The sequence below is a fragment of the Drosophila innubila genome, chromosome 4 (genome assembly GCF_004354385.1).
Source record: "Drosophila innubila isolate TH190305 chromosome 4, UK_Dinn_1.0, whole genome shotgun sequence".
Taxonomy (NCBI): Eukaryota; Metazoa; Arthropoda; class Insecta; order Diptera; family Drosophilidae; genus Drosophila; species Drosophila innubila.
The window spans coordinates 690,246-708,951 of record NC_047625.1 but is presented as its reverse complement, the minus strand read 5'-3'; the positions used below and the strand labels follow the sequence as shown (position 1 = coordinate 708,951).

At 31.7% G+C, this 18,706-nt stretch overlaps 2 protein-coding genes across 2 annotated transcripts; both read left to right on the top strand.

Moving 5' to 3' along the window:
- Window positions 1–14: 14 nt before the first annotated feature.
- On the top strand, window positions 15–1,996 carry LOC117784002 (cathepsin L1). Its single transcript, XM_034621632.1, has 5 exons — window positions 15–128; window positions 183–335; window positions 405–791; window positions 1,486–1,646; window positions 1,733–1,996. The coding sequence occupies exons 1-5, from the start codon at window positions 15–17 to the stop codon at window positions 1,926–1,928; spliced, it is 1,011 nt and encodes a 336-aa protein (XP_034477523.1). The 3' UTR covers window positions 1,929–1,996.
- An 8,307-nt stretch (window positions 1,997–10,303) lies between these two features.
- Window positions 10,304–16,190, top strand: LOC117783913. The gene is made up of 3 exons (XM_034621522.1): window positions 10,304–10,345; window positions 13,863–15,791; window positions 16,125–16,190. The coding sequence occupies exons 1-3, from the start codon at window positions 10,304–10,306 to the stop codon at window positions 16,188–16,190; spliced, it is 2,037 nt and encodes a 678-aa protein (XP_034477413.1).
- Window positions 16,191–18,706: the final 2,516 nt, after the last annotated feature.

Here is an 18,706-nt window from a genome sequence, read left to right as displayed (position 1 = left end):
TTCAAAGTGTAGCAATGCGGTCAGTTGTAATATTATTTATAATATACAATTTCCTAAATGGAGAATTTGTTAAGTGCCAGCAAAACGAATCAAGCTTCAAATATAGTGAAGAATTTGAAAATTTTAAGGTGATGCAAATTTAACTTAAAAGACCTTAAGACTCATAAGGAAAATCGTTACAGATATTTAACAATAAAAGTTATAGACGTGTCTACGATGAAATCCGAAGCTATAAAGCATATGAAGTGAATCAAGAAATTGTCGACAAGCACAATAAAGATTACGAAAATGGGAAAAGCAGCTTTAGATTATCTACAAACACAATGGCAGATATGGTATTTAAATAAACCTGTATATAAGTTTATATACAAAAGTGTCAAAATAAAACAATCCTTTATTTGCAGACCACGAATTCGTATCTGAAAGGTTACCTACGACTATTAAAAAATCAGCCGAATTCAACATTGGATAATATGTCCGATGTGGTCGGATCAACGCTTATGAATAATGTTCCAGATAGTTTTGACTGGCGCAAAAAAGGCTTTATCACAACATCGCATAATCAAGAAACCTGCGGATCTTGTTATGCCTTCAGTATAGCTCAAAGTATAGAAGGACAGATTTTCAAGCGAACTGGCAAAATACTGGACTTGAGTGAACAGCAAATTGTGGACTGCAGTATACCCTATGGCAATCGAGGCTGTACGGGTGGATCATTGCGGAATACCCTGAAATATCTACAGGCCACAGGGGGTCTCATGAGAGCTCTAGATTATAGATATGCCTCAAAGGTAATATTAATATCAATAATCCATTTGAAATAATTCAGAAGATTAGAAACATAAAATTAATTACTACAGCTGCTAAATGTTAGAAAAATGTCACACACAAGTTTAACTGATATTTATTTATCCTATAATTAAAAATAAATTAAATGCAGCTTCAAATTAGAAGTCGAATAATGTTGAGACTTTACAAAGTTGTTAGTGTTCAAAATTGCCAAAAGATTTGCCTGCAAATTATGCAAATTAGAATTCAAATAATGTTGAAAAAGACATTACTTATTAAAATTGGTTGAGATTTGACAAAGTAATGAGAGTTCAAGTTGTCCAAAAACCTACAAGAAAAAAAAAAACTAAGAAAATGGGTAATTTTAGTCAAATTTTAAATATCCCATATTTAAAAGTAAATTAAATGCAGAATCAAATTAGAAGTCAAATGATGATGAAAAAAACATTACTTATTAAAATTGCTTGAGATTGTACAAAGTTATGAGAATTCAAAGTTGTCCAAAAATGTTTAAGGAAAAAAATTGAAAAATGGGTTATTTTAGGAAAATTATAAATATCCCATAATTAAAATAACAAAAAAAATTTTTTTTAGAAAAACTGTCATTAAGTTTAAATTTTTGTTAATTATTATATACAGATAAATTAAGTAAATATGTTATTTTCTATAAATCAAATTTGGTTTATTTTATTACAGAAAGGGAATTGTCAATTTGTAAAAGAACTGGCTGTTGTCAATGTGACATCTTGGGCTATTTTGCCGCCAAATGATGAAAATGCAATACAAGCAGCAGTTGCTCATATTGGTCCAATTGCAGTCTCTATAAATGCCACTCCAAAAACATTTCAATTATATAGGTAAGATTAAAAATTGCTGGTGAAAGTCGAAGAAATTTCTACAACTTTATATTGTTAATTGTACTATAAATATTTTATACTCGTAGTGATGGAGTATATGATGACATCTCCTGTTCATCAGCTTCTGTAAATCACGCAATGCTAGTGATTGGATTCGACAAAGACTATTGGATACTAAAAAACTGGTGGGGAGAAAGATGGGGGGAAGCCGGACTTATGAGACTCCGCAAAGGTATTAACTTATGTGGTATTGCGAATTACGCTGCCTACGCCATAGTTTAACTTGTAATTATAAAAATACAGTCTTAATTATCTTTTATAATAAAAAGCAATGATTATTTTCCGATGAACCGTTATTTTACAGAACTTTGTTAAACATTAAAATTGTGGAAAATACCAATTTTAATTATGAACAATAAAGTTGCAATTTCAATCGCCAAAAAGAAATATATTGACTAAGTCTATCTATTTGTGAATTAGTAGGTAAGATTATTTTCTTATGATTTGTAGAAAAATAAATCCCACAAAAAAAACCTCTAAACGAGGTAAAAGTCTAGTGACGAAAGCAATTTCTAGCCCCAAAATTTCTGATATCCAATTTTGTGACGAACAAAATTCAGTTTAATCTAAAAATTTTAAATTAAAAATATAAATTAATGAAAAAAAAGCGAAAGTTGACATTGTGAACTGTGAGCAAAAAGGGTGAGCTTCTTTGTACATAAAAATTACTTTTTGCGCAGTGCCGAATGCCAATTTTCGCTTTTATTTTTATTTTTTAAGTTAAATATATAAATTTATAAAGTTGTTAACCGTATTGCATATTTAAAAAATTTTTTTTTTTTAATTATAAAGAAAAACTAGGGGGCTTCGCTGAGCATATTCTACTGTCGGAGACCCCGTACTTACTATGAAAAAAAAGTTTTTCATACTAAGAATTGGATTTCGCCCGATCGGTGCTATGACAGCTATATGATATAGTGGTTCGATTAGAACCAACTTTGATCAGAATATATAAGTTTTTCATACTATGACTTAATATTGGACCGTTTGGCTATATGATATAGTGGTCCGATAAGAACTTACTACGGTCAGGATTTTTAAAACTGACTTAAATGCATATGCTATCAATTTGGTTAAAATGTCTCACTAAACAATCAAGTTTTTTTATTCTAAAACCTAATTTTGACCCGATCGGTCCTATGACAGCTATATGATATAGTAGTCCGATTTGAAAAAACTTTGGTCAGGATATATAAAACCAAGTTAAATGCATATTGTATCAGTTTGGTTGAGATATCTCATAAAACCAAAAAGTTTTTCGTACTAAAGCATGATTTTCGACCGATAGAAAATGTTTTTATTCACTTAACAGGTAATATCTTCCAAACCCCTCAACCAAAATTTATGTTTCATATATCAAAAAACGCGAAATTATACGTATTACAACATAATAAAATTTAACAGAACCGTTTTGTCAGATTTCGCCAAAATGTAAGCTTAAAAACATTATATCACCTGTAAAATGTTATCTGAATACTTTAGAAAGGTACGCATAAAAGCCCTCAAACACACCTTTCCAATGATATATAGGACATATCTGTAGCTTCTATGGTCTGGAAACTGTTGAAGCTTCAATTTCAGCGGGATCTAGCGTTTTCCCGCTAAGCTAGCGGGAAAATGAAAAAGGCGTAGAACAAACATTTCTAGATTTTCAAAGAGAAATAAATCCCCGTCATTACATCTAAGCATTTTTAGCGCTTTGATACAAACAGACAAACAGACAAACAAAGAAACTAACTTTTCATTTCATTTTGAAAAGTCCACTAAAAATTTCAAATTTATTTATCTTTTGAACCAGTTAACGGATTTGGGTCATCGAGGTATCAATCGACGCGTATTTTTGATAAGAATTTTTAGAAAATAAATAATTTTACCAAAAAGCCCCAACGGCTCCACAAGATGCGATCATAAAAATTTTTCCCCTCCCACTTACACCCGTATCTCATGACCCAGGTGAATTAGAAAAAGTTTTAGTATGCCATTTTGTAAGTTAAGACTAAACCTTTCAATCATTATATAACTTGATCTGATCGGACAGTCGTAGCAAATTTTCCAACTTAGCTGTATATATTTAAAGTCGCCTTTCGCACCCTTCATGCTGCTTTCGTCACTAACGCGAACTGCCGTCCGCAGTGATAGAAAAATACAGCTAGAAGTACTCTTAAAAAGCTAAAAACTGAAGACAATCTGTAGACGGTCTTGTCGGCTTGAGCGTGAAAAAAATATGGCCGTTGCATCACAAGGGAATATCGTACGCGACTTTTAACGAGTTTTTTGAGTTGGTAAACACTAGTACAGCTACAAATATGCAATTTACTTAAATTTAAGTGTCTATTATTTATAAAATATATTAATTTGTTAGCAATTTTAAATGAACATTTGGTTGAGTTGATAGATTCGGTAGAAGCGATGATAAGTTTAACAGTGATAAAAGTGATGGGATTCCGATTATGTTGTCGACAACATTTGATCTAGAAACCCAAACTATTCCAAAACCATTTGAAAACTGGAAAATTATTGAAAATGATAATTTCGATGCATTTCTTTAAGATTTAAGCCTCTCATTCAATGCTTCCCAGGACACTCAGGCAACAGTTTCACCTAAAGTGTATGTCCTACACCCATCGATGTAGAAGAACTATTTTCATGAACAACTGCAAGCTTCAAGCCTTTCTAAAGCATTCGATCTTCATTGCCCATACATGAACCAACTACTCCTCAAATCCAGTCTACTTCCCGCCAAGTTCTGCTCCAAGATTCAAGGAGTTTTCGTAAATTCGGTATTGTGGGAAGATAACAAGTGCGGTAGGCTGGCATCTATATATTTTGGAATAGCACCACTGCTCAGAGCCAATTCCAATGAGGAAATAGCTAAAGCACTGCATTATGGCAGGATGCTGAAGTTATATATGGAAGAAATCAGTTGCCTGCAAATAAATGAGGAATACAAAAATTACATTTGAAGGAGTCCCTTTGATGGACGGCCTTATGGGCAGTTACAATCCAAGGATGAAGATAGGAAAGAAAGCTATTCTACTTTATGATGAGTGGCTTTTCCACACCACTAATGCAAACATATTATACAGGTTAGTTCCTGTATTGCAAGTTTCCGATTCAGAGTATGGGATCGGAGAGCAGCTAAAGCATGCAGAGTTCCTTACAAAAATAGCAGCAGGACTTGTTTCCTTCAAGGAAATGGCATGCAATGACTTGACCGGCTTAGCAATCACTGGAAACGAGCTGTTCATCTGATATTAGATAAAGATATGATAATGCAAATCATTTTTCAATTTGGCTGGATAAAAAGGAAAAATTATGCATGTATTTAGTATTTTAGTAGAAGTCAATGCTCAATTTATACAAATCTATCTCCCAAAATTTTTTTAAGACAACCATTACAAAAAAAAATATATTTTAAGACATCTATCTTAAAAAAATAGCTGTAAATAGGGATTTTTCACATATTACATAGTAACGGTCAACTCAAGCAATTGTTCATTTAAAACTGCTCACAAATTGATATATTTTATAATAATTATTTAAATTTAAATTAAAATTTTTTAAGGCATATTGTTATAATTATATTATTGATTACTAACTCAAAAAAAAAAACGCTAGAACCAATAAATAGCAAAGGTTATCGCCAAAAGTCGCATGGAATGCAAGCGAACGGCCATATTTTTTCACGCTCAAGCCGACAAGACCGTCTACAGACTGTCTTCAGTATTTGCACCTGACGGTCGTTACAGCCAACGGAAAATTATGAAATTTAAACCTTAAGCTTATTTAACCTATATCTACTTATAAAATAAATATCAACTTGATTGAATGACTATGTCGATTTTGCCTGTTAGAGGGTTAAAAAATAATGTAGAAACATGTAAGAACATTACTGTCAAGGTACTCGACTGTTGTATGCCTAGTATTCCTATCTTCGCAGCTAATTATAATAAATAGAATACAAATTAAAAAAAAATAAATAAAATTAATAAATTAATTTATAGTTGTGCTCACAGTAAGTCAAAAAACTGTTTTGATAAAATCCTCACGTTTCCGATACCTTTCGTTAAATCCCTGACCTTACTAATACTAAGTAGTTATTATATTACTTGTACTAGTATTTTTTTTGCAAAATATACATATATTTTTAATGAATTTTCATTTTATTATAAATGTCAATGATTCTTAGAACAATTTGGGAAAAAAAGAAAGATATTTTTAAAAATAATAAATGAATTTGTATTTATCTCAATTATCTAAATTATATTCTCTGTTCATTAACCTTTCAATCAGACATTGTCACAAATCCGGTAATCTCTGTACACTTTGAATACTGGGCTAATAATCACATTACCTGTCAAAGATACATACATACACGTGTGTATGTATGTATAACTTATGTACCCAAAAAAAACCGCTTAATTTAATTTTCAGGCAACAATTTTGTTGGAAAAGTTAATTAAATTAAAAGCAATATTCACAGTTCGTTGAATTCAAAATACAAAATACGTGTTATGTGCAAATTATGTTCCCATTGTGAAGAGTGAGACGAGAAGAGAGGGTGCTGGAATTCAGACCATCCTTGGGAGGAGTCTTATTTGGGGCGCATGCGTATCGGAAATCCGGAACCACGCCCTTATCGCGAATCCTACCATTATTGGCGAGTAAAATTCCGGATAGAGAGAGTAGTATTTTTAAAACCTAGAAAAGCTCTTCTCATTGGTTAATTTCGTTAGCTACTGTTTATTTATTGGACACGCTGGGAAATTGGAATGGTGGATGGTGGCTTTCAGGAGAACTTGGACCTGCGGATATTAAATCGTTTTTCATATTCAGTCTTCGTGGATATTCCGTGACGCGAGATTTCTTCAATACGGCGCTAATTCCCAAAAATTTTCGAATTGAAAGCAAAGTTTTTACTTGGGTATTATCCCAATTTAAGTGAATCATCTTGACTACAATTATAATGATGATAATTATCAATGATAATAGTGTTCTATGTGCTAATACTCTTGTTCAATAGCTGCTGGTCATTCATACAAGGTGAACAATTAATTTATTTATATATTGAACTGTACACAATTGCTCAATAACAGTCACAATGAACATCCTATTCATCAGTTATTCGAATATATATTTGAAAGAAAATTAAGATTTTAACAGTTTAATGAATCTATATATAAATCTCTCTGTCCGCATTTACTGACTAAGTGACCGACTCACTGATCATTGCGCAGCTCAAACCGTAAAAACTAGGAGGCTGAAATTTTTACACAACATAGCTGAGACAATTTTATCGGGCAATAAGACATACATTTTTGTTTTTCAATCATTTTATTCCTAATTTTTGAACTGTAAATATTTTTTGTAGTTAAATTTCCTACTGAAACTGATTTTATTGATTATTAAAATATTCCTTTTAATGCTGAACTATTCCGTCGGCTTAAACAATTTAGAAGCACTTTTTCAATTTGGAACCTGGTTCCTTTCAAGTGACCGGGTCCCATATTCATTTTACCGTCGCGTTAATTTTGCAAGTCAATGTAAACAATAAACATATCTCTCTGTACAACAAAAATTTCTATGTTTGTTTGTTCCAGAAAATACAAAATTTTTAAATGGAAAACTCAATTGGGACCTATTGGAAAACTCGGACAATTTTAGAAAAAATTTAAATAGTCAGTAATTCAAATTAATTTAAAACCAGCATCAATTTATAAGTCAAATAATAGTTAAAAAGACATGGCTTATTAAAATTGATTGAGATTTGACAAAGTTAAAAGAGTTCAAAGTTGTCAAAAAACTTACAAGGGGAAAAATTGAAAAAATGGGAATTTTAAAAGAAAATTTAAATAAGCTTTAATGAAAAATAATTTAAATGTAAAATCAATTTAGAAGTCAAAAAATTTATGAATATACATTATTTATTAAAATTGGTTGAGATTTGTCAAGTTAAAAGTTTGCATGTCAATGTAAGCAATAAACATATCCCTCTGTCCAACGAAAAGTTTTATGTTAGTTTGTTCTAGAAAAAACGAAATTTTCTAATGGAAAATTTAATTATTATCAATTGGGCTAATAATGATCTAGACAACCATCGGATCCTTGTCGTTATATGATTGAAAACGATTTCAAAGAACTATACGATTATTTTTAGATGGATTTAGTTGTCGGCAAATTGTTAAATCTGTTGAATTTCAGGTGGATTGCAGCTTTTCTATGGCTACGGCTACAGGTACAGGTACTTATGTACTTACCTGTAGGAAAAGCACTTGTAATTAGACAAAGTAAACTCAATTATCGGCGCATTTCATTTCATTTCAATTCGTTTAAAAACGTTAATCGTCCAGCAATTTAACCCAATTAAATATGCATGATGTTTTACGTGTAAACAAAAGACCATCAACGGTATTGGGATCGGCATCAGTGTAATAATGTCTACCCGCCCTTAAATGGAACACCTATTATTTGCCTGTTGACAGTAACCACTCAACCGAATTATTGCCAACTCATCAGTGGGTATTTTGTATCTTTATCTGTCTCTATTCGTTCGAGTATTCGCTTACGTATTCGTATTCGTATTGGTATTCGTCATAAGGACATATGCTTTCAAATTTCAACAACCCTCAAATCGAATCGTTTTCTATTTCAATGGTGTACTTACCCTTGATGTATACCCTGTACGCACTAAAAATAGAAAATATATGTATTATTATTATATAGAAAAGTAAAATATTAAAACACAAAATAGAATTATACATCAAAAGCAGAAAAAGCCCTTAAAATTAAAAAATATTCGCTTATTTGCTGTATAAAAATTTAGATTTAATTACACAGTATCTGCAAGTCGAGCACAACAATTCAAGTGGTCTTTAAATTGAAACATGAGAACTGAAGAGCAACAGGGAGTGAACACAGTACAGGACACACACCAAAATATAAACAAAGCACTTAAATTAATTTAAGGTAATTGCTTTGACATGCTAACTTGTTGTAGACACTTGTAGCAATCGTCAATGATATAATAACACTTATTGTTTTTGATAAGTAAAAGGTACTCAGATTAAGTCTCTACCCTCAACACTATTTACCGCACCAAGGGAACAAAATGAGAACATTGACTCCAAAACATACATACAAGTAAATATATTTGTAGCTGGCGGCGTGTCTGTTTATGTGTAAATGTGTCTTAATGTGCTTAGTTATGTAAGCATATATTTATGATAGACTATCGAAGGGTTACTAAAAAGGCCTATTTTATATACTCAATTGTTTCTTAGTTTTTTTTTTAAATATTTATTACTTTTAATTGGAAAATAGTAAAACATTTTAGGCAACATTATTTAAGATAATAATAACTTAAAAAAAAAACGCACTTTTTAGGTATTATAATTTGAAATAATGGTAACATAAAAAAAAACCACTTTACGAGGTTAAAGTCTAGTCACAAAAGTCTTGCCGTGCCCCAAAATTTTTAATATCCAATTTTTTGACAGACTATATTTAATTTAGTACACGAATAATGAAAAAAAATGTCTTCTTCTATGCGCAGCGCCGAATACCAAAACAAAATTTTTTTTTTCGAAATCAAACTTTTTCTTTAAGAAGTTTGCATACAAAAGTTGTTCAAGATGTTATTTACCTATATTATATTTTTAGCTTTTTAGGAGTTGGGGTGCTCGTTGATTGCCAATCAATTTAATATATGAATATAACACGGAAAGAAAAAAATTATTAGACGTTGTATTATTATAATGTTGTATCAAACCAATAGCTGTATACATTGTATATATTACGTTTCATCCCCAATTCAAAAATTCCCTAGCCATGCCGGAAACAGCACCAGTGTATTCTTATTATTTTGCCGACTAAATAAGTACATCTGGCAGATTTGTTAACAATCTGCTGTTTTTATAAATACTAACAGAATTTTGTCATTATTTACCTCACTGGTTTGTAATTCGTTCAACCCTCTGATGGCCTTCCTCCCTTTTACGAGTTAAGAAGTCCAAAAATCATTTGTTTCGCTTTTGCCTTGGAATACATTAAGAGTAAGCTTAACAATCTGTGCCTTACCACATTTTTTCGTAACCTTATTATCTTTAACGAATTGTCTCTAGGGACAATCTCCTTTTCAATTATGCCATTCACACGCATAATATAATTGAATGCGGATGGGAACTCCTCTCATAAAGGGGCGGATTCGGACTCGGATTCGGACTCGCATTGAGATCGAATAAATTTGTAGTGCCAAAATAATTGTACAACACATACCATATTGGCTTTCAAAGCTGTCAAAACTAATACTTTGAATGGTTCTAGTTTAGCTATTTTTTTATTAAAAGTTTACTGACAATTTCAAACTTAATAAATATATATATATATATAGTCGCTACAGTCGCGTTTTTAGTATATTTTATATTTTCTTATTACGTAGCCTGTAAATATGATTAGATTTTGATCTTATTAGAAAATTAAAGGGAAATATTAATAAATGTATACATTTTTGGAAAATTCTTTTGTTTTTCAGAATTTAACAAATGGCATTCCCTGAGCCTATTCAAAGATCCACTCGGCCTTCAACTCCATCAAATGGAATGGAAAACAATCAAATACCCGTAACCCAAAAATCAAATCACGTACGTTGACTTGCAAAAATGTATTAATTATTTCATATAATCAATGTTTTTTCATTATATCAAAAAATAAATGTATCAAGATTTTCACATTTAAATTATTTTAGATACTAAACATAGTTATCATTTTGTGTTTTTTAAATTACAATTTTAAAATTGTAGGTATACTATATAATAATTTCTATCTTTTTGTTGAACGATTTAAGTGAACGTTAAATAAATTAATAAAACTATTTTGATACTTTTATTTAAGTGACATAATTCTACGACTAGAACGTTTTTTATTTTAATTGGATTATCTACAAATAATGCGTTAAGAATAAGGACGCTTTTCACATATAAATTTATTGTTGGGGTGTGTTTGCTTTCCTTACGCCCAGAAAATAAATCGAAAATAGACAAATGTTTCCCTTGAGCAATTGCAGTTTACGTGCTTTGATTCTTTATTGGATAAAACTAAATAAAAAGGTGCCAGCAAATTGACAATACAGTACAAACTTTTTTGTTTTCGGCCATTAAAAGAGTAACCAAATGTATGTTTTTCAAGAGATTGTCGTAAATATTTACTTTTATAAACGCCATCCATTAGGTTCAAGATTATAATAACTTATTCCCAATTAATGCCATCGCCAGGAGGAGACGTTATTATCTGCTCGCGACTGGGTCGGGAATTTGGGTTAATTTTTGGATTGACAGTGGGTCAGATGCATCCTGTAATTTATTAAAGTTTAAAATTTATTAAAGTTTAATGTCCGATTTATAATGATTAAGAATGATTAATATTAAGAAGTCTAATAAAGCTTAAATAGACATTGGTTGAGATTTGAAAAAGATATAAGAGTTAAAGTTTTCCCAAAATGTACAAGGGAAAAAATTAAAAAAATGTGTTATTAAGGAAAACATTAAAATACTCCGTAATTAAAAATAATTTAAATGCAGCATTAATAAAGAAGTCAAATTATGTCTTTCATTATGAGAGTTCAAAGTTCTACAAAAATGTACAAGAAAAAACATTAGAAAAATAGGTAATTTTAGGAAATTTTTAATAACCCCTTAATTAAAAAAAAAAATATAATGCAGCATCAATATAGAAGACAAATAATATTTAAAAAGGCATCGTTCGTTTAAATTGGTTGAGATCGGACGGAGTTATGAGAGTTCAAAGTTCCATAAAAATTTACAAGAGAAAACATTAGAAAAATAGGTCATTTTAGGAAATTTTTAATAACCCCTTAATTTAAAATTGTAGTGCAGCATAAATTTAGAAGAAAACTAATGTTTAAAACAGCATTGTTCATTAAAATTGGTTAAGATTTGGCAGAGTTGTGAGAGTTCAAAGTTCTATTAAAATTTACAAGGGAAAACATTAGAAAAATCGGTAATATTAGGAAATTTTTCAATACCCCTTAATTAAAAATAAAAATTAAAAAGCAGCATCAAGAAGAAGAAGAAAAAGACAAATAATGTTCAAAAAGGTATCGTTCATTAAAATTGGTTGAGATCTGACGGAGTTATGACAGTTCAAAGTTCCATAAAAATGTACAAGAGAAAACATTAGAAAAATAGTTAATTTTTGGAAAATGTTTAATACCCCTTAATCAAAAAAAAATTTGAAATGCAGCACCAATTTAGAAGATAAATAATGTTTAAATAGATATTGGTTGAGATTTTAAAAATATATGAGAGTTAAAAGTTTTCGCAAAACTTACAAGGAAAAAAATTAAGAAAATATGTAATTTTAGGAAAAATTTAAATACTCCGTAATTAAAAATAAATCTGACGGAGTTATGAGAATTCAAAGTTCTAATAAAATTTACAAGGGAAAATATTAGAAAAATGGGTAATTTTGGGAAATTTTTAAATACTATTTATATACCATTTAATTTAATAATGCAGCATAAATTTAGAAGAAAAATAATGTTTAAAAATGCATCGTTCATTAAAATTGGTTGAGATTCGAAAGAGTTATGAGAGTTGAAAGTTCTATAAAAATATACAAGGGAAACATTAAAAACAATCACTGCGGACGGCAGTTCGCGTTAGTGACGAAAGCAGCACGAAGGGTGCGAAAGGCGACTAACTATATATACAGCTAAGTTGAAAAATTTGCTACGACTGTCCGATCAGATCGAGTTATATACCGATCGAAAGGTTTAGTCTTAACTTACAAAATTGCATACTAAAACTTTTTCTAATTCACCTGCGTCATGAGATACGGGGTGTAAGTGGAGGGAAAATTTGTATGATCGCAGCTTGTGGCCGTTGGGGCTTTTGGTAAAATTATTTATTTTTTAAAATTTTTATCAAAAATACGCGTCGATTGATACCTCGATGACCCAAATCCGTTAACTGGTTCAAAAGATAAATAAATTTGAAATTTTTAGTGGACTTTTCAAAATGAAATGAAAAGTTAGTTTCTTTGTTTGTCTGTTTGTCTGTTTGTATCAAAGCGCTAAAAAAGCTAAGATGTAATGATGGGGATTTATTCCTCTTTGAAAATCTAGAAATGTTTGTTTTACGACTTTTTCAATTTCCCGCTAGTTTAGAAACCTCTACACGAGGTAAAAGTCTAGTGACGAAAGCAATTTCTGGCCCCAAAATTTCTGATATCCAATTTTGAGACGAACAAAATTCAGTTTAATCTAAAAATTTTAAATAAAAATATAAATTAATAAAAAAAAAAAGCGAAAATTGGCATTCGGCACTGCGCAAAAAGTAATTTTTATGTACAAAGAGCTCACCCTTTTTGCTCACAGTGCACAATGCCAATTTTCGCTTTTTTTTTATTAATTTATATTTTTATTTAAAATTTTAGATTAAACTGAATTTTGTTCACAAAATTGAGACCAGAAATACTACACTAGACTTTACCTCGTATTTTTGTGTAGGTAATTTTGGGAAAAAGTTAAATACCCCTTAATTAAACAAAATTTTGTATGTAATGAAAAAAAAAGTTTAATGCAGCATCAATTTATTAATTCATTAAAATTAGTTGAGATTTGACAAAGTTATTAAAGTTCAGTTTTCGAAAAATTTACAAGGGAAAATAATGAAAAAATTTTAGACAACATTTAAATAGGTCATGCTTTAAAACAATTTAAATGCAGCATTAATTAAGAAGTCAAATACTGTTTAAAAAGACATTACTTTTTAAAATTGGTTAAGATCTAATAAAGTTATGAGAGTTGTCCAAAAATTGAAAATATTGAAAAAAGGTTAATTTAAACGCAGCATCAATTTAAAAGCCAAATAATGTCTAAAAGTACATTACTTATTAAAATTGGTGGAAATTTGACAAAGTTATAACAACTTAAAGTTTATCAAAAAGCTGCGAGAAATATTCTTTTATTTATGGAAAAAGTAGTTTGAGAATAATTGTGTAGGGAACCAATCAGCTAAAATTAGAACAGTTCCTTTTTTCTCTTGGTGTTCTTACATGTTATTTCGGAGTGGGAGGAGTGCTTTATTATGAACTAAGTAATATTATATGTATTTTCCCTTATCCATTTTTGTTTTTTAGGTTAGTTCAGTATTGCTATATGGTATACCAATCGTATCATTGTACATTGAGGGCCAGGAACGTCTGTGTTTGGCGCAAATTTCAAATACTCTTCTCAAGCAATTCAGCTACAATGAGATTCACAATCGACGAGTGGCATTGGGCATAACCTGTGTACAGTGCACACCCGTCCAGTTGGAAATACTGAGAAGAGCCGGCGCAATGCCGGTAAGTTCGCGTAGATGCGGAATGATAACACGCCGTGAAGCTGAACGGCTGTGCAAGAGTTTCTTGGGTGATAATACACCCCCGCGATTACCGGATGATTTTGCATTCAACGTACAGCACAAATGCGCTTGGGGATGTCGAGGATCATTTCTACCATCGCGCTATAATTCATCTCGTGCCAAGTGCATCAAGTGTTCCTATTGTGGAATGTTTTTCTCGCCCAATAAATTCATATTTCATTCGCATCGCTTGACCACCAACGATAGATATATTCAGCCGGATGCGGCTAATTTTAATTCCTGGCGTCGTCATATGACACTCTGCGGACATGAACAGGAGGAGAAGATTGTTCATGCTTGGGAGGATGTGAAGGCAATGTTTAATGGTGGCACAAGAAAGCGACTTGTGAGCTGCAACAACAATCGCAATTCCCAGAACTCACCAGCAATCACTGCAACAGCAACAACTAGAACAACAACAACGCCTTCAACAACTGGCTTGGTGGAATCTTCCATAGAATGTGACAGTGATGACAAAAGATTATCCCTCAGCGAGGAGACGATGCCATGTTCGAAAAGATCGTTGGATCAGCAATATAATTACAGCACTGTTGCTGCCGCTGCAGCGGTTGTTGGTGTTACAGCAGTGGCAACAACTGTTGGTATGCCCTTCAATCTGCATCATCACCATCATCATCATCGTTCGACGGTTTTATCTCCACTGCAATCACTGCGAAATGAGCATGATTTATCTATAATGCCGCTTTCCAGAAACTTTGTCGTTGACTACACAATGTGGCAGCAGCAACAACATCAACAACACCAACAGCAACAGCAGCAACAACAGCAGCAGCAACAGCACCATTCAAAAAATAAAAACGAATCCTGCCCGATACCATCATGGATCCGATCGGAAATAAATGCATCGCCATTTAATGCAAGTATTATAAAAAACGAATCCCAACATCCGTCGAATTGTAGCACCGTTCTCAAGAATGCTCGCAAAATAACCGAAGCGGTCATCAATAATAATAACAACAACAACACAAGTGATTTCTCTGATTTCAATATACCATCGATATTAAGCTCGTCGGCTTTTAAGCCTGTTGTCGCCTCGACAGCAATCGTATCGACTTCGCTATACGCAGCACGCTCAAATGATTCGAGCAACAGCAATATCTACATAAGTCCAACACAATCCACGAGAACAACGACCGTATTTACCAATAATACCGTACAACGATTACCATTTCATAATTCGGCAACGAGTGCATTTTCCCCAATATTAGAAACTGAACTACCGGATAATATTAAACCCATCTCATCTGAAGATGTTGACGATGATGATAATGATGAGGACGATGAAGTTGTCGATATTGAAACCACGGAGGATGAAAACCAAATCGAAACAATCAATGATGATGTAGCCTTCAATGTTGTATGCTCCCATTCTCCAGATTATATATCATCTCTCAGTGCAGGACACTCCCATTCCCTTTCCCATTCTCATTCGGGTAGTCCAAATGTCGATGTCGATGGCGATGGATCGACTACAGATGCTGAGGATCAGTTCGATTTAAAGGCTAATATTTGCTCATATGACATTAACATTAGTCGCTCCAATATAAAGCTAAATCTAAATCATGATAACGATAAAATTACATCAATTGCCATTAATGATGAAGACGAGTTACGCACAAATTATTTTAAACATAGTAATGAGGTAAGTCTCACGCTAAATTGCTTGTATATTGATCTTGATATAAATAAGATTAAATAATAATCTGATTTACTAATTTTTTTTTTTTTTTAATTTTTAAAAATATTGAAATATGTTTAACTTATTAACTTATTTGCCATTACATTTTCAGGATACAAATGGACATTTCAAAAGATTGTCTCGACGAAAATATTCAAATCCAGCAAAGGAGCGACAGATTTTCAAAAAGAATGGCATCGGAACGAAACTAGACACCGATAAACTATTTTCGGCCCAACCTAGCTTACATGTTCAGCAGCGAGTAACCTTTCCAGTATTTTTAAAATCACATTTTAGTTCTCTTCGTCAACGCCACCACCGACAACCCAGTCCCAATCCGCCAAGACAATTCTATTGCTGTGATACATCAGCAAGAGCTAATGATAAAGGCACGGATTCATTAAATACATAATTTTCAAATTTTCAAGTTTTAAGGGGCATCTTTTTCATCTAAGAACATCTAAGAACATATAATAGATGAATAAAGATTTTAAAAAATATTTACATATTTTTCGATAAAACACTCTTACTTATTTTTCTTTCAGATTTCCGAAATTTAACACCATTTAATAAATCTTCTATCTATCAAAAAAGTTTGATGCACAGTTAAATATAAGGGCCAAACAATATAAAATTAATTTGATACGAATTGACAAAGCTATGACGGTTGAAAGTTCTGAAAAAGTCTCAAAGGGAAAGTACATATGGACAGTGGCCAAAAGCATGGGAATAATGGACATTAAGTGCAAATATTAGACATTTTCCAATTTTGATGCAGAATTAAATTAGAGGTCAAGACAATATAATATTGACATTCCGCAAAAAAAACGGTAAAGATTTGACAGAGTTATGACGGTTTGAAGTTCTGAAAAAGTGTCAAAGGGAAATTACTGAAAAAATGGAGAGTCACCGGAAGTCCCGTCCTCACGTTCGAGGGGTCCCGCGATTCTGCATTAAAATGAAGAGAATCATTCAAACAATTAATTAAATAGAGCCCCTTAAATTTGTATCTTATTTTAAGCTTTGAATTTTAATCAAATTATTCAATTATTGCAAAGATATTCAAACAAGTACTAATAATAACACTAATCTTTATTCATCTGATTGGGTTTATCTGGGTTTTCCCCAATCCTTGCAACAAATGTTGGATCATTTATAATTTTTGCATACCCCAGATATAATTCTAATTTTAATTTTTTTCTTTACAGTTCGTAATTTATATTTAATTTAATTTTTATTTTTAATCTGTAAATTAATTTTTATACTTGGTAATTTTTTTCTTTGCCGACTGCTTTTAGTCGTGCATAAATAAATAAATAAAAATAAATAAAATATTGCATAGACAACTTTCAATAACTAAATTTTCAATTCAGCAACTGTTGAACTGTTAAAGCGCAGTATGGAAACTGTTTTACTTCTGCAAACCATTTCGGCTAGCCGACAAAATCGATTACAGAACGTTTTCTGATGTAACAATTTAACGAATATTAACGGAGCCGCAATTACATTGGTTTATCCATGAACATTTATCACTGCGGACGGCAGTTCGCGTTAGTGACGAAAGCATCACAAAGGGTGCGAAAGGCGACTAACAATATATACAGCTAAGTTGGAAAATTTGCTACGACTGACCGATCAGATCGAGCTATATACTGATCGAAAGGTTTAGTCCTAACTTGAAAAACGGCATGCTAAAACTTTTTCTAACCAACCTGGGTCATAAGATACGGGGGTGTAAGTGGGAGGGGAAAAATTTAAATGATTGCAGCTAATGGGGCTGTTGGGGCCTTTTTGTAAAATTTTGTAGTTTTTAAAAATTTTACTTAAAAATACGCGTCAATTGATACGCTAAAATTGAACAACAGTTTCCAAACCAAAAAAGCTACAGATATGTTCTATATATCATTGGAAAGGTGTGATTGAGGGCTTTTAGGCGTACCTTTTTTCCAAAGTACTCAGGTAACAATTTACAGGTGAAATAAAGTTTTTTAGCTTACATTTTTGCGATTTCTGACAAAACGGCTCTAACGATTTCTGTTAAATGGTGGTGGTACAATTTCTCGTTTTTTGGTATATGAAACATAAATTTTGATTGAGGGGTTTGGAAGATATTAGATGTTAAGTGAATAAATACATTTTTCTATCGGTCGAAAATCACGCTTTAGTACGAAAAACTTTTTGGTTTTATGAGATATCTCAACCAAACTGATACAATATGCACTTAACTTGGTTTTATATATCCTGACCAAAGTTCGATCAAATCGGACCACTATATCATATAGCTGTCGTAGAACCGATCGGGTCAAAATTAGGCTTTAGTATGAAAAACTTTTTTGTTTAGTGAGATATTTTAACCAAATTGATAGCATATGCATTTAGGTTAGTTTTAAAAATCCTGACCGAAGTTAGTTCTTATCGGACCACTATATCATATAGCTGTCATAGGACCAATCGGGCGAAAATCAAGTTCAACTGTGAAAAACTTTTTTGTTGTAGTATGAAAAACTTTTTTGTTTAATTAAATATTTTAACCAAACTAATAGAATATGCATTTAAGCTAGACTTATATATCCTGACCAAAGTTGGTTCTAATCGAACCACTATATCATATAGCTGTCATAGGACCGATCGGGCAAAATCTAAGTCTTAGTATGAAAAACTTTCTTTCATAGTAAGTACGGGGTCTCCGACAGTAGAGTATGCTTAAAATTGCTTTCGTCACTAGACTTTTACCTCGTGTAGAGGTTTTTTTTGTGGGATTCAGTTAAACAGTTCGCTCCGAAACATTTAAACAAGTTCCTCACCAGTGAAGTTATATTAAATAATGATTTTAAAATAACCTGTATCGAGTATTTATAAAAATGCATGCTTTTTTCTCT